At 38.2% G+C, this 13659-nt stretch overlaps 1 protein-coding gene across 6 annotated transcripts in view; it reads right to left on the reverse strand.

Moving 5' to 3' along the window:
- The window catches only part of PUM3 (pumilio RNA binding family member 3), an 83173-nt gene that overhangs the window by 12861 nt on the left and 56653 nt on the right, over nucleotides 1–13659 (reverse strand). For 5 of the 6 annotated variants that reach the window (XM_033085471.1, XM_033085473.1, XM_033085468.1 and 2 more), the window contains 6 exons: nucleotides 12483–12563; nucleotides 10630–10772; nucleotides 9728–9950; nucleotides 8600–8687; nucleotides 6656–6746; nucleotides 1247–1499 (listed from right to left, as the gene is read on the reverse strand). In XM_033085471.1, coding sequence (XP_032941362.1) covers nucleotides 1370–1499; nucleotides 6656–6746; nucleotides 8600–8687; nucleotides 9728–9950; nucleotides 10630–10772; nucleotides 12483–12563 — 756 coding nt within the window. In that variant the 3' untranslated portion in view covers nucleotides 1247–1369. Of the gene's footprint in view, nucleotides 1–1246; nucleotides 1500–6655; nucleotides 6747–8599; nucleotides 8688–9727; nucleotides 9951–10629; nucleotides 10773–12482; nucleotides 12564–13659 lie in introns of those variants that run through there. The other variant, XR_004420730.1, reaches the window with a different exon arrangement.

Consider the following 13659-nt stretch of genomic DNA (forward strand, 5'->3'; position numbering starts at 1 on the left):
CCGGCGATCCCGCGATTGTGTTACTAAATGACGACTTTGTGAAAGTTCGCGGCGAACTAAAGTGCGGCTAATATTCCGGGTGCGGCTTATTTATTGACAAAGACATCAATGTTGCCAACACACCGGATATGCGGCTTATACTCCCTGCGGCTTGTATTCGTGAATTTACTGTATTTTACCTCTTGCTACGCATTCAAGTCTGAGTCTAACACTGTGTAATCTGGCTGTGATTTGTGCAGGAGTGTGTAGTGCAGGACTAGTGGTGGATCATGATGACCCCTGTCAGTAAATGCAGTAATTTGAGATTGATTACAAGTATGTAAATCATGGGAACTTAAACCAGTTTACTTTACCACTAGCAACCAATCACTGGTAGTTGCTGAGGAAGCTGCTGTCTTAGGAGAAGCAATGCCTAAATACCTGCTATTACTAATGGAACCACATCTTGCCAAGCTAAGCAACAGTAAAGAGTGACTCCTACAGCTGGAGATTTAATCAATCAGGTTCTCTGCCTGGATCAGTCTAACAGCACAGCCTTGAGCACCAGCAGAGTGGATGTTCCATGAATGCCTTACAAAGGAAGTTTTGGATTTTTTTCTAAATGCAGAAAATAAAATATTGGTTTCATTTTTCTAGATCAAAACAAGGTACAGGAAAAATCAATAGGATACTGATTTGGTATAATGTAGAAGTGAATTCACGTCTCCCCCATTACCACAAAAAAACCCTAGACCACTGCCCCCCCCACCTTTCCCCTCAAATCCTTAGGGTTTATTAGGGCTTAAAAGTGTGTAGATAGAAGGTTTGAATGAAATCAAATTGTGGTCCATTGAAACAGTCAGCTGTTCCTTCAGGACCTTCTCTGAAAAAAATCAGAGACACTATTTTCATTTTATTCTTGTTAGTTCCTAGGGACGATAGCCTGCATCACAGGATAAGAATGGGACTTAAGTAGTCTTCCTGGGTGATCTGGGGGTTTTTTAGGAAACCAGGAGGGAAGCAGATTAAAACAAATACAGTTGCCCAAACACAGCATGTCCAGAACAGATGCTTGTGTTTCTGTGGTAACCATGACACCACACATGCAAATTTTAACAACACTTAAAACATTTTTTGTGCAAGTTATCAGTAAAGATTTAATGCCTTGATTATGTGTTCAGAAGTTTCCATTAGCTCTCAAATCTTGAGATTTCAATCTCTGAGAAGAATCTTCTATTGTGTACAACCGAATGAGTACAATGACAAGTTATTTTAGAAATTATTTAATATACAAATGCATACACTGCTTCTTAAAACAACCACGGTACAAAATCTTACCAAATCTCAGTTGATTGCATTGATGTAAATAATTATTTTAGGTTCATTTACACTAGGAAGTCAATTTCTCCAGTAATGCTTCTATTCCTTTTACATTTCTATTCCGCTTCAGCTTTGGGATGAGTTTTTTTAGTCCTTTTTTGACTGTGCTTACCACCTTTTCATCAGTGCTTCGGAGAAGGCTGCCAAGACACAGGAAAAAAAATGAAGGATATCAAAGGTCAGCATGTAGGTTACAGAAAAAGGAGCTGTCAATTATGGGAAACCATAACTATTTAAGAAAATATAGTTCAAGTTAGATGCTATCACCTCATATTACAAAAAACATGTAAAATTTTCCATAAAATACGAAACACCAAGTCAGAACACAGCCAACAGAGGATAAATCAGTCTGCAAGGAACTGCTAACCCTACTCAAATCATGTTCAAATACTGGGTCAGATTAGGTTGTTCAGGGTTTCACTCAGTTTGGGCTTCAAACCTGCCAGGCTGAGGACAACCAAAACTCCCCAGGTCCCAGCCCCACTGCTGCACCATCCTCATGGGGAGAAGGTTTCTTCTTATCTCCAGCCTAAGCTTCTCGTGTTTCAGTTTGTGCCACTGCCTCTTGCCCTCTACACTTACACTGCTGTGAGGGGACCAGCTCTCCATCCACACCATTGGTGCCAGGGATGTTGTCAGAAGCCCACAAGCTGCCCCTTCTCCCAGCTGAAACAGACTTGGCCCCACAGCCTCTCCTTCCAGGCCAAAGGACCCAGTCTACAACTACGCTGGTCACCCTTCATTGAATCCACTCCAGTTGTTGATGCCTTTCTTGTAATGGGAATCCTAAAACTGGAATGAGTGAAGTACATCTAATTATACATCAAGCACCTTCACTACTGTACTTTCATTCTGCAGTTAGTGAAAAACAATGAAGCCTTACCAGTTCTGTTCTCCTTTTGGAAAACAAATCATATTTACCAGATAAATTCTCTTCCTCAGAAACAAAGAAATTCACCATAAGCTGTAAAATACTATCAGCTTAGTAGTGACTGTCTTCTCCCTTTCTTCAGTTGACAGTGAAATGTTCTTGGATTGAAATACAAGATCTGCCGAGTTAATGGCACACCTCATTTGCTACTTCAAAATGATGAGTGAACACTGCCTAGAAAAGTGCCTTCTACACCCAGTTTGTGCAAACCAGATCAGAACTACGAGTCTGACATACAAATAAACTAACACTGGAAACAGATTCTAACAGATTCTAACACCTGTGTGCTGGTATGAAGCAGGCTGCATGATGCTACAAGTCCTTACAATCCCTAGGATTCTTCTGAGTGGCTCCCAAATTTGCATCGACCTAAAAGCTTGTTTCTTACCTACTTTTAAAATAATGATTAGTCATGGCAAATGTATCTTAAGATGTAAATTATGTCTCCTTTAGAGCACCAAATCTTGTGCTGGATGGCAACACATTATAGGCAGGAAAGCAATGGATGTCCATCTGACAACACCACAACTTTCAGCTACTTAATTCCAAGATTTATATCTATGACTATGACTTTACAACAACCTTTAGCAACAAATTGTGTTACACTTTTAGCTGTAATGGTATCATTTAATCAAGAGGCTTTTCTTTAAAACTGAATTCAACACAGCTGAGGGTGATATTTTCTCATCTATAAGTCATGATCCCCTGATAAAGCAAGAAAGTCCAGAATTCTGGAAAAGGATGCGCTGAACACATTGATAATTAACATGGAGAGGTCTATATGTTTCACTCACCGTAAGAGACAAGGACCACACAAAGCATTTTCTAGACTGCATTTTACTCATCTCTAAAATTCTATGTCAGCTTCTGACAGCTACACACTTTCTAAGTCATAGTAACCACAGATAAGTTAAGACATTCTTAATACAGAACATCTTCATGTTTTATAACACAGCCAAAAGACCAACATAGTGACAAAGTGGGGTATTTTTAAATTACTCTTCTCCAAGTTCTTACAAGGTCTAGAAAGCTGGCACCTCTGTATTTTGTGGATGTAAAACATAACACATTTGGTGAAGTACATTCTTATCCATTTTCTACCCTGATGCTACACATCATTTACAAATTTAAAAATATATAGAAAAGTCATATACAGGAATTTACGTAGGCAAGCATCTATGACATTCACGTACTTAGAACACTTAACACACACATGTGAACGTGCAGAGGGTACCCAAGATAGTGATAAGTCAGAACCAGGCCCCAGATATTTTTATAAAAATCAAAAGCAAGTAAGGCAAGGAAAGGTCCAGAGGATACCAGGTTACTGAGAAGCCAAGCACATGTAGTGACTGCTTATAACTGATAAATAAGCTTAAAGGACTAAATAGCCAAAAATCTTCAAATGGAGTGACTGAGTAATTCTGAGTTTCAGATCTACATCCCATGGGGATCCATGGGGGATGCAAAGATCCACCCACAGCCCAAGGAGATCCATGGGGGATGCAGAGATCCACCCACAGCCCATGGGGATCCATGGGGGATGCAGAGATCCACCCACAGCCCATGGAGATCCATGGGGGACGCAGATATCAACCCACAGCCCATGGGGATCCATGGGGGTGCAGAGATCCATCCACAGCCCTGGGGGAGGTGCCCATGACAGAGCTGGTGATGCCTGGAGGAGGCTGTGATCCAGTGGGAGACCCAAGGAAGAGAGGCCCCTGCTCCCAGGCTGGAGCAGCCTGTCCCTGGAGGAGTGCACCCCATGGAAGAGTGACCCACACCACAGCAGTTCTGAAAGCCCTGTCTGCCCATGGGAGGGACTCACGTTGCAGCAGGTGAGGTTTGGCTGCTGCTCGTGAGATTGGACCCACGCTGGGGAAGTTCATGGAGAACTGTGTCCCACAGGAGGGACCCCATGGCCTCACAGGGGAAGGACTCCTCTCCCTGAGCAGCAGAAGAAAATCTCAGTGATGAACTGACCAAAACCCTGATGCCCTGCGCTGTCAGTGGGGAGGGGCTGAGGGAGACAAAGGTGGGGTTTTTTTGAGGGCTTATTTTACTTCTCATTATCCTCCTCTGATTCTGTTAGTAATAAACTTACTTCCTACCTTTAAGTTAAACCTGTTTTGCCCTTGGAGTGTTTTCTCCCAGTCCTCATCTCAATTCATGAACCCTTTGATAATTTCTTTTCCTCTCCTCTGCCCAGCTATGGCAGGGGAGGGTGAGTGAGTGCTTTCATGGATGCCTGCCATTTGGCCAGTGTTAAATCACAATAAGAAGTATCTGGGCTTTTTAAACGCAAAGGTTTTTAAAAACTCAACATTTACTTTATGTTAAATCCTCCCCTGTTACTTTACTAAATTAAGACTAAATTAATCACTGCTGTACAATTTAGGTAATTTTTTGACTTCAGTGCAGTTAAACAAAAATGCGATTCATTGCTATGTGACAGTGAGGTAAGCAAGTGTCACATGAAATGGAACAAAAGGAGATAATTTTGTTTGTGTGTTCTCAACTGCCTAAATAGAAGGACATTAGGCCTAAAAAGTCATCAAGAGAAGTCATTCCACAAAGGATTTAGATTTAATAAACCAAACACTACCAACAAAATTCCATCAAACAAAGAGTCCTACAATACACTTTTTAAGTTACGTTTCAGTATGGGTGAAAATGGTGGAAGGTAAGATCCCTCACTTAGAAACAAAGGACACTTGTCAAGGCTCCACCTGGAGTGATGTGAGTAATAGCAGAGAAGGAGAAAGACTGCCTTTCCACAAGACTTTTCCACAAAATACACCACTCCTGTGTTAGTTTCTTTAATGAGCTATTACCAGTTTCCTGTTTCATCTCTAAGTCTTCAATATCTATTAGAAGACTTTTGTCACAGTGATTGCCAAACAGTTGTTAAAGTGATAAATACTGGAAAAAAATCTATTAATTTACTTTACAACTTTATTTGGACAATCCCAACAGCTTAGTACATACACCACCCCCATCACATGTTAAATGAGTATGTTCAGCCTTGACTTAAAGGAAGAACGCCCAAGCATTAATACAGTATCAGTGAATAAGCCTTTCTAACAAAACTTCACTGAACATCTGTGCACAGGATCAGATAATTTAAAGGTATTAGGTGCATTTGTTGAATTCTAAAGGCCTGTTACAAGAGGCAAAGAAAGAGCATTACCATTTTGGCAGCTGAACAATCTTAACAGCCACACACATATAGTAAGATGTTGTGTGAACCTGTTTTGTAACTGGATTGCAACTACTCTTCTACTATCAGTTCTTCTCACTAGTGATCTAAACGATAATGAGCAAAAATAGTTAGAATTAAACTCAGATTAGCTAACAGATGTGGAAATGGCTTTGGATTCACAAAATTGCTTTAGATTTGCAAAAGAGCACGAACATCAAAGCAGCCCTACTCTAAACTGATATACATCAGAGATGGAAAGCAAACACCAAGGAATCTATTGTTACTTTCAGAGGGAGAAAAGTGGAGGAAAAAAAGAGATCAAGGCACTTAATGTTCAAAATCATGTTGCCTGTTTGAATTGCTGGCTGATTTTGGCTCAGTGAAAGTCTTTGTGAGGTGCCAGAAGGGCCAGGCTGATACACAAGCTCCAGAACATGGACACACACTTCAGCCAGACAACTTTGGGTTTCTGTGACCTGACACTGACAGTTACCTACAAAGTGAAAGCAGCGATGATTAACACTGCAGTTCACTCTTCATAAAACAAAATGCTAATGTTAATCTGATCCCTGTGGGATGTTTTTGATCTCACCAGTTGCATGGTTCACTGCTTCAAATTTGTGAACCAGTTAGCTCATCATAGGCCTTTACACAATCTATTCTTAGGTATGGTCTCTTCAAACACTTCTCTACTTCAGTATGAGAACACTTTAGGCTTTGCAATTAAGGTATCAACACAAAGCAATAATTTAGCGAAACAAACAATTCAAAACAATTTCCAGATTTTTGTATGCTACCACCAGTCCCAGGTATTCTAAAGTTAATTATTTTAATGTAGCTATTTGCGGACTGCTCTTTTGGGAGTTTTATGCTTGTAAAGCCAAGACACAGTAAGAACAATTTTAAAAATAATTTTGTTTTTAATCTTCAGATTTTCTGATACTGAGCTGCTTACTGGTACTATAAAAGACGGAACTCAAGGATTAACCTGTAAAAACTACGGTTTGAATTTTCTAATCCCTGTTTTAGTCAATACTAGCTAGTTGCATTCAAGACAGCACACGCAGATTTTGTTGGCAGAAATTTCAATTGATGTGCTCTCAGCTGCTCAAGACATTAACCACATGATCAAATCAGAAGTAGTCATGTGCCTTACTTACCAACAAAGAATAATGGCACCTCGATTTACTTCTGCCCAGGTCTTCAGATTCTCAACACCAACATGTTCCACCAGTGTTCTTCCAAAGCAAACTGCAAAATGTGGGAAAGAAGCAGGGGAAGAAAAAAAAATCAGACAGTATCGTTCTACAAAGAAGCCTGTTGAAAGTCCTCTGTAGTTTTGATTTAATCAAATTGTTTTTAGTCCCCCAAGTATTCACAAAGTTCCGCTCCCTCAAAATAATTGACTGTTCAATGCAATGCAAACCTTTATAGATATTAGACCACTTCCATTGTACTGCAAGGAATTTGTTAGACAACAGCAGCACTGTGTGACAGTTCACTAGTATGAAGTAACTTGTTTGTTTTTTAAAAAAGGCATGAAAGGCTACTAATGTCTTACAGAAAGCATCCAGTCCAAAGAGAGAACTTGGCAAGAATCACAGAATCATTCTGGTTGAACAGATCACTGTATGCAATATACTAAATACGTAAATGCCTCTGTAGAAAAATGCTCCATTTTTAAGCACCTGACTCTACAACTGGAGGAAAAGAATTTGAAGTTACTTCAAATTTCAGAGCTAATCCTTTATTGATGCAAAAACTTTGTCTTTTTCAGCTGTACTGATGCTTTAGGGCTCTATTTCTTAAGTGGCTTTGAAAGCCTACGTTGACTTCAGATTCATCACACTAACTTAGGCTGACTTCAAAGCGACAGCTGAATTTAAAGAAATGAACTGTATGGAAACTGTTCTTAACAACTTTGTATTCTGAGCAAACTTACCAGTAAACAATGCAAAAATCCCCACCCAACCCCAATAAGCATCAGCCGCCAAACACTGAAACACTCCAAACACTTTTTCACTGTCACTATTTCCACCTGAAGACAGGTGAGATTTTATACAACTTGTTCCCCATATGTTGACAATTTGCTTGAGGTTTAATGACAATTTAATAAACTCAGAGCAACAATTCTGAATAGTACTTTTTGGAAGAAACCAACAGGAACAGCATGTGATTAAACGGGAAATTGTACAATTTTTACAGAAATAAATCCAGATTACTATCATTTTAGACAGGCAAGTCTCTGAAAGACACTCATAATACTTCTCCTTTGCACATTTTTAATGATCTGCTTGAGAGCTGGGAAAACAGTCTACTTTCGGAAACGTTTAACAAAGCATAACTAGTATTTTTAAAGGAATACTGAACGTAGCAAGAGGAAAAGAAATAAAAAGTTTAACAAGATGTGATAATTCTGCTTAGAAAAACCTATGACACACAGAGAAGTGGCCTCAGATTATACTTTGCCAACCACATGCTTTCATTTTTTTGAGCATTTTGTATGAGAAAAAGTAATCACTATTAGAATAGAGCAATACATACAGAAGATTTTACAGTTACATAATAACATAAGTTTAAAAGCTAAATTAAGATGAGAACATCTGTGTCCAATATCTGCCTTATGGAACATAAACTAGCAAAGATTTTCTATTTTTGTGCACAAAATTATTTTAGTAACAGTTACAAAGCATTAACCCAGCAGCACTTACGAACACAGTAAAGATTACAGCCTGGCTTACAAGCACTAATGAAACAGGGGTTCCTGTAGGAAAGACTTTACTGTTTCTATTATTATCCTTAAACTACTACATAATTTAGCAAAGCTATCAAGACATTTTTAGCACAGAAATGAGCTCCGCCCCAAATACACATTAAAGCCCTGAGAAAAAAACCCAACCACTGCTTGCATTGCAAAAAAAGCAAACATATCCTTGGCATTCTGTTTGTATAGCAGCTCACAACAGCAAAAAGATAGAAACAACATTAAATTTTCCACATACTAGTATACTCAAAGAAATAACTGCAAAACTATCTTATTTGAGGTCAGATAGCAAATTACTCTGAAGTCAATCTGAGCATATAAAGCTGTATTTCCAACATACCTTCTTTTCCACTCTCTTTCATTTTTTCATCTTGCTCTATTAACCATTTCAAAACCAGATGGCCTGCTGGATGTTCTGCAATGTGAAGCTTTAAGGGGAATAGACAAACCAAATTAAAACAAAATTTAGTGATGTTGGTTCAAAATCCAGTTACATGTCTGGCCATAAATATTTCTGCTTGATTTATTCCCTCTGCCATCACAGTCATTCATTGAGTCATGACCTATGCTAATGTCAACAAGTTTGATGAAAGCTTCTGGCTACTCATTCAAACTGACCATTTTAACTCTTACCATCGTCCCTGTAACACTCAACTTTAAGTAATATAAACTGCACCAACCAACATTTCATCCACTCCTCCAAGGACTTCATTCTTAACAAACAGAATCTCCTGGTCAAACTGCCTCTGTCAGCACTTCCAGACCTTTTACATTTCCACATTTGAAAATCAGCTACAGCATGGTTCACAGAAAGTCACAGAAACACATGTAGTTCACATCAAATTTCATAAAATGTGTATCAAAGAATGTGAAACACAGAGCTAAACACCACAACTATCTGGAGGATATCTATCTTAAATATAGCATACATTGTATTTTTTTTTGCTTTCTAGTCTATGGACACATATCTGACTGATTTTAACAAAGTAGAGGAGGGAAACTCTTTGAAGAGAAGGTCATTACTGTGAAGGCAAATAGCTCTTATCTAAGATCATTCCTTACATGGAGATATGTACACCTGAAAGGTAAGAGATCCTGTCCCTCTCAGTGTAAACAGTCAAATGACCTACAAAACTTTTCTAAGTGCTTGACTGCAGTGATAACATGAAAAGAGACTGTGTAACATGCTTGTCAGCAATATTTCCACTAAGTGTTTAAAGGAGTTCTGAAGATTGAAGATTACAAAGCACCTTGCCCTACAACTCCTGAAATGCTGGTTCAAGCCACCATCCAGATGCACTAATAATAAATTATGAAATCCACAAGTCAGAAGACAGGACCACATCAAATGTGCAAGTGCTATCAAGGCAGTACACTGATGTCTTACATAAAGGAAAACAAGACCAGAATTCATTTTAGCAATGCAGAAGACCTGCAAGATCTCAATCCCTTGTCTTCTGAACATTACCTGTCCATCACGGCCCCCTGGAACCAGCTCTTCTGCTGCTAACTTAGCAATTGCATCTAGTGCAGGCTGGATGTCACCAAGGGCTGTTCTTAAAATATCAGCAACCAAGACAAAAGTAGCTTTGTCTATCACTACTTCTTTGGTATGTTCTTGCAAATATTCCAGCAGAGGTAAGGAAATGGCTTCCAGAAGTTCATGGCGACGGAGTTCAGTATTTTTCTTACTGATGAAAGAGACAGCACATTACTGCAGAAGATTTGCACTGTGTGCACATCAAGTAAGGGAATTTCAGAATGTATGTGCTGTTTGAGACATTTAAATTACTGCTAGATTCAAATACAGGCATTATTGCTCCCTCTGTTTCATGTACAATTAAACATATGTTGGACACAGAATTTAAGAACACATGGAGTGAAAAAGTGTTTAAAGCTGACTGTCTCAAAATCCCATGAAGTTTTTTCTTGTAAGTAACATTTACTGTATCTTTTCATTTTGTTATCTCGACTATGGAGATGTACTTTTTACACAGCTTACTAGTCATCTAGAACTGCTCCTTCTTCAAAAGCTGGTAAGCATCAATGTCAATACCAGAGACTCAAACCAAATTAACAATTTCCCTTCTTATTGTTAGATTTTGAGATTTATTTTTATGTTACTCTAAGCACCAGTTATGCATATTACACATTTTCCTTTATACTAAATTGGATACATGAGCTTCCACACAAAATACATCACAATATTTGCCCTTTACAAAAGGGTATTGTTTTTATGTATTTACTTATGTTTTTACATATTACTTAGATTTATTACAAAGAAAAGTTGAAATTAAATCATGGCAAAAAGGTGCATGACTTCTTCTGGACTCTTAAGAAAAAAACACGTAACATTCACATCTGAGTTACCTATAGGCATTTCCATCTCCCTGTTGCAGAAGTGTGATGATTTCTGGAACAAAATGTGCAGGATCTCTAGGACTCAGCAGATACAACAAGACCTTCTTTCCATATTTGTTGTTTATTATATCGGGCAAAGAAGCCTTTATTTCCTGAGAGAGTAAATAAACCACAACAAAACATTAATGAAATAACAGTTCTTGGTCACTATCAGTATTAGAACTGTGAAGAAGTACCAGGAGAAACTCTAAATGGTAATGTCTCCATCTTTTTGGAGTCCTCAGAATGAGAGGGATTTTGAGCTAAAATCTGCCTGAATCCTTACATATGCCAAGCACTTGATGTGCAGTTCCTATTACATATGAAAGTTCAAAGCATCACACACAGAGTTTAGTCCAGGATTAAGACTCCGTGGACCTGAGAGATGATGATAACAAAATACTTTCCTCAAGATGATTTAAAGAGCTTAAAATCCTCCTTTACCTACAAATTCTCACTCATACTGCCAACTCACATAAATGATGTATTTTATACTACCAAAAAAATTCCAAACCAACAAAAAGCTAGATTTTTAATGAACAGAATGCCAATCTCTATAAGATATTTTTGAAATCTAACTGTGTTCTGTGAAATAATATTAAAGATTGGTTTCCTCTACAGAATATGCTTCAGTGCTTGATTTTCAGATGCCCTCACCTCACCATCTGCTAGCAGTTTTCATTCAGTATCTGAAGAATATCCCCTTTTCCAGCCATCCTTTCTCATTCTTGACCTCACATAAGCCTTGATGGGCCAATTGTGTATGTGTGAAGGTCGCGTCTTGTTCTCCATTTTCTGTCCAGACTGATGTGGTAGGATGACCAAACATTAAATATCCCATTACCTTTGATTAATTCTTGATCTCAGAGGATTCTATAATTTAATGACATCTTGGAAGCTCAGCTAAAGACATAGTATCTGAACTAATAAACTCTCCAAAAAGCAGAGTGCTTGTTACACAGTACAGGAACAGGTCAAATATCTCATACTAGGACAGCTTATTTCCTTAGACCTTTCCCAGAAGTTGTTACATTCCAGACTGGCCTGGGAACCAAACCTAGCTGCAATTACAGCTGAAGTTGTTGAGGAACAAAAGCCACCTCCACAAGAAGATGCTTTCATCTCTCCAGACCCACTAGAGAGGCACAATCTAAGGGCCAAATCCTTATGATAGGGTACAAAATCCCTAGACAAAGTTGCTCAAAGGAAGAACTGTTCCTATTTTTCAAAACAAGCCTCACCAGAACCACTTTCTCCTCATATTCCTTCTCCACACACAGATGTGCCTCATCGTCATCTCCCTCCCACTTCCCCTAAAACAGTCAGCCCCTGCAGCCATAGCATGAGTACTACTGCAAGCCATTACACGTACATCAATGTTAATTTCTCTGCTGAGAGGATGCAAATAGTTTTGCTTGTAAAATCAGTAAGGCAACATCATCATTCCGAAGTTTTCCATCAATTTAATCTCTAGAAATACCAGTAGAACTCAAACTTCTATGATAAAAGACATTGAATTTAAAGAGACTCCAGTCACCCATTATCCAGAATGAATGTATACTAAAAGGGAAAATTTCAGCAAACACTCTGAATCTAGCTTAAAAATTAATTAAAATAAATAATGAAAACAATGTATGAAACTGCCACGGTCTACTAGGCAAAGAAAAAACTAATGATGATACATAAATATAATGAAACAATAAAGATAGAAAGTATTTAAATAGTCTAAAAAGCTGATGGATTCCTACTTTCATCCTCCTATACATTGACAAACATACTGACACTACTTAATATACTATTTTAGGAGAAATTAAATTACTTACTGATATAATTAACTGCTTCACAAGTTTAGTATCATCAATGCAATCAAAAGCTGCCAGCAAGACCAGATGAGAAAATTCACCCTGCAAAGATGAAATATCAGAAACGACATACAGTCATTTTTACTGATATACTAACTGACTGAGAATCAGGATTTCTGAGGGTTGTCAAACATAACACATGAAGGACAAACAAATTCTGACTACTGTCACAGAATGAAAGAAGTCCAAGATTTAGGTTTCTCTCTAAAAGCAAGGCTCATTAAGAGAAGTATGTCGTTAAAACAAAGGTAGATCTTCCATTTCAAGTGGATATACTGTTTTATCACATTCAAGCTATTAGCCTAATCCTACTGTATTGTCAACATTTGAAATCAGTATTTTTCCTACAGCAACATTACATACAGACTTTATTTCTATTGTAGATTGGCTTAAATTTGAACAAAGTCCCATACAATGTTTCTGGAAATCATATCTCTGTAATGAGCCTCTACGGCATTGCTGAAGATCGTCTCACTCAACAGGGCACAACCAGATGCAACTGTATGTCAGTGAGGCTCTACATCTGTGCTCCAGTGTTGTGTCAGCTATTATTTATCCACTGTCTCATATTTCAATATAATTTATAAAATGAAACAACTCATTTGTTCTAGTGGAAAATTAGGGAGAGAAATGTTACCTAGAACAGTGGCCCTCAAAGTGGGTTGCACCAGACAATCCACTACGATGCAAAAAGAAAATGTTTTTCACACCATTAATAAAAAACCAAAATTAGCCTCTGATTATTTTTATCCCATCCTTTCCAATTTTCTGTTTCTGTGTATGCTTTAAAATGTACACTATCATAGTAGTAAAGGCATGTAATTTACGCATAAATATATATATATACTGGGGATGCATGCCCAGGATGTGATCAATATGTTTGAAGGCCACTGATTGAGACCACAATAACTATTAGCAAATAACAAACCCCACAGCAACCAGGAAGGGAAGCAACCAGGAAGGGAAATTCAGAAAGCTCTTCTATACAGCTGCACTTTTGCCCAACTCTGTGAAATCTGGTTTCAGCTGTTACTCTGCAGGTGCTCCAGTCTCCAAGCACATATGTTATTCATTAAAAAATAAAACACACTTATTCTATTGCATGCCAATGTATTTTGAAGGTTCCTGACTTGAAAAA

Source organism: Catharus ustulatus, chromosome Z (genome assembly GCF_009819885.2).
Source record: "Catharus ustulatus isolate bCatUst1 chromosome Z, bCatUst1.pri.v2, whole genome shotgun sequence".
NCBI lineage: Eukaryota > Metazoa > Chordata > Aves > Passeriformes > Turdidae > Catharus > Catharus ustulatus.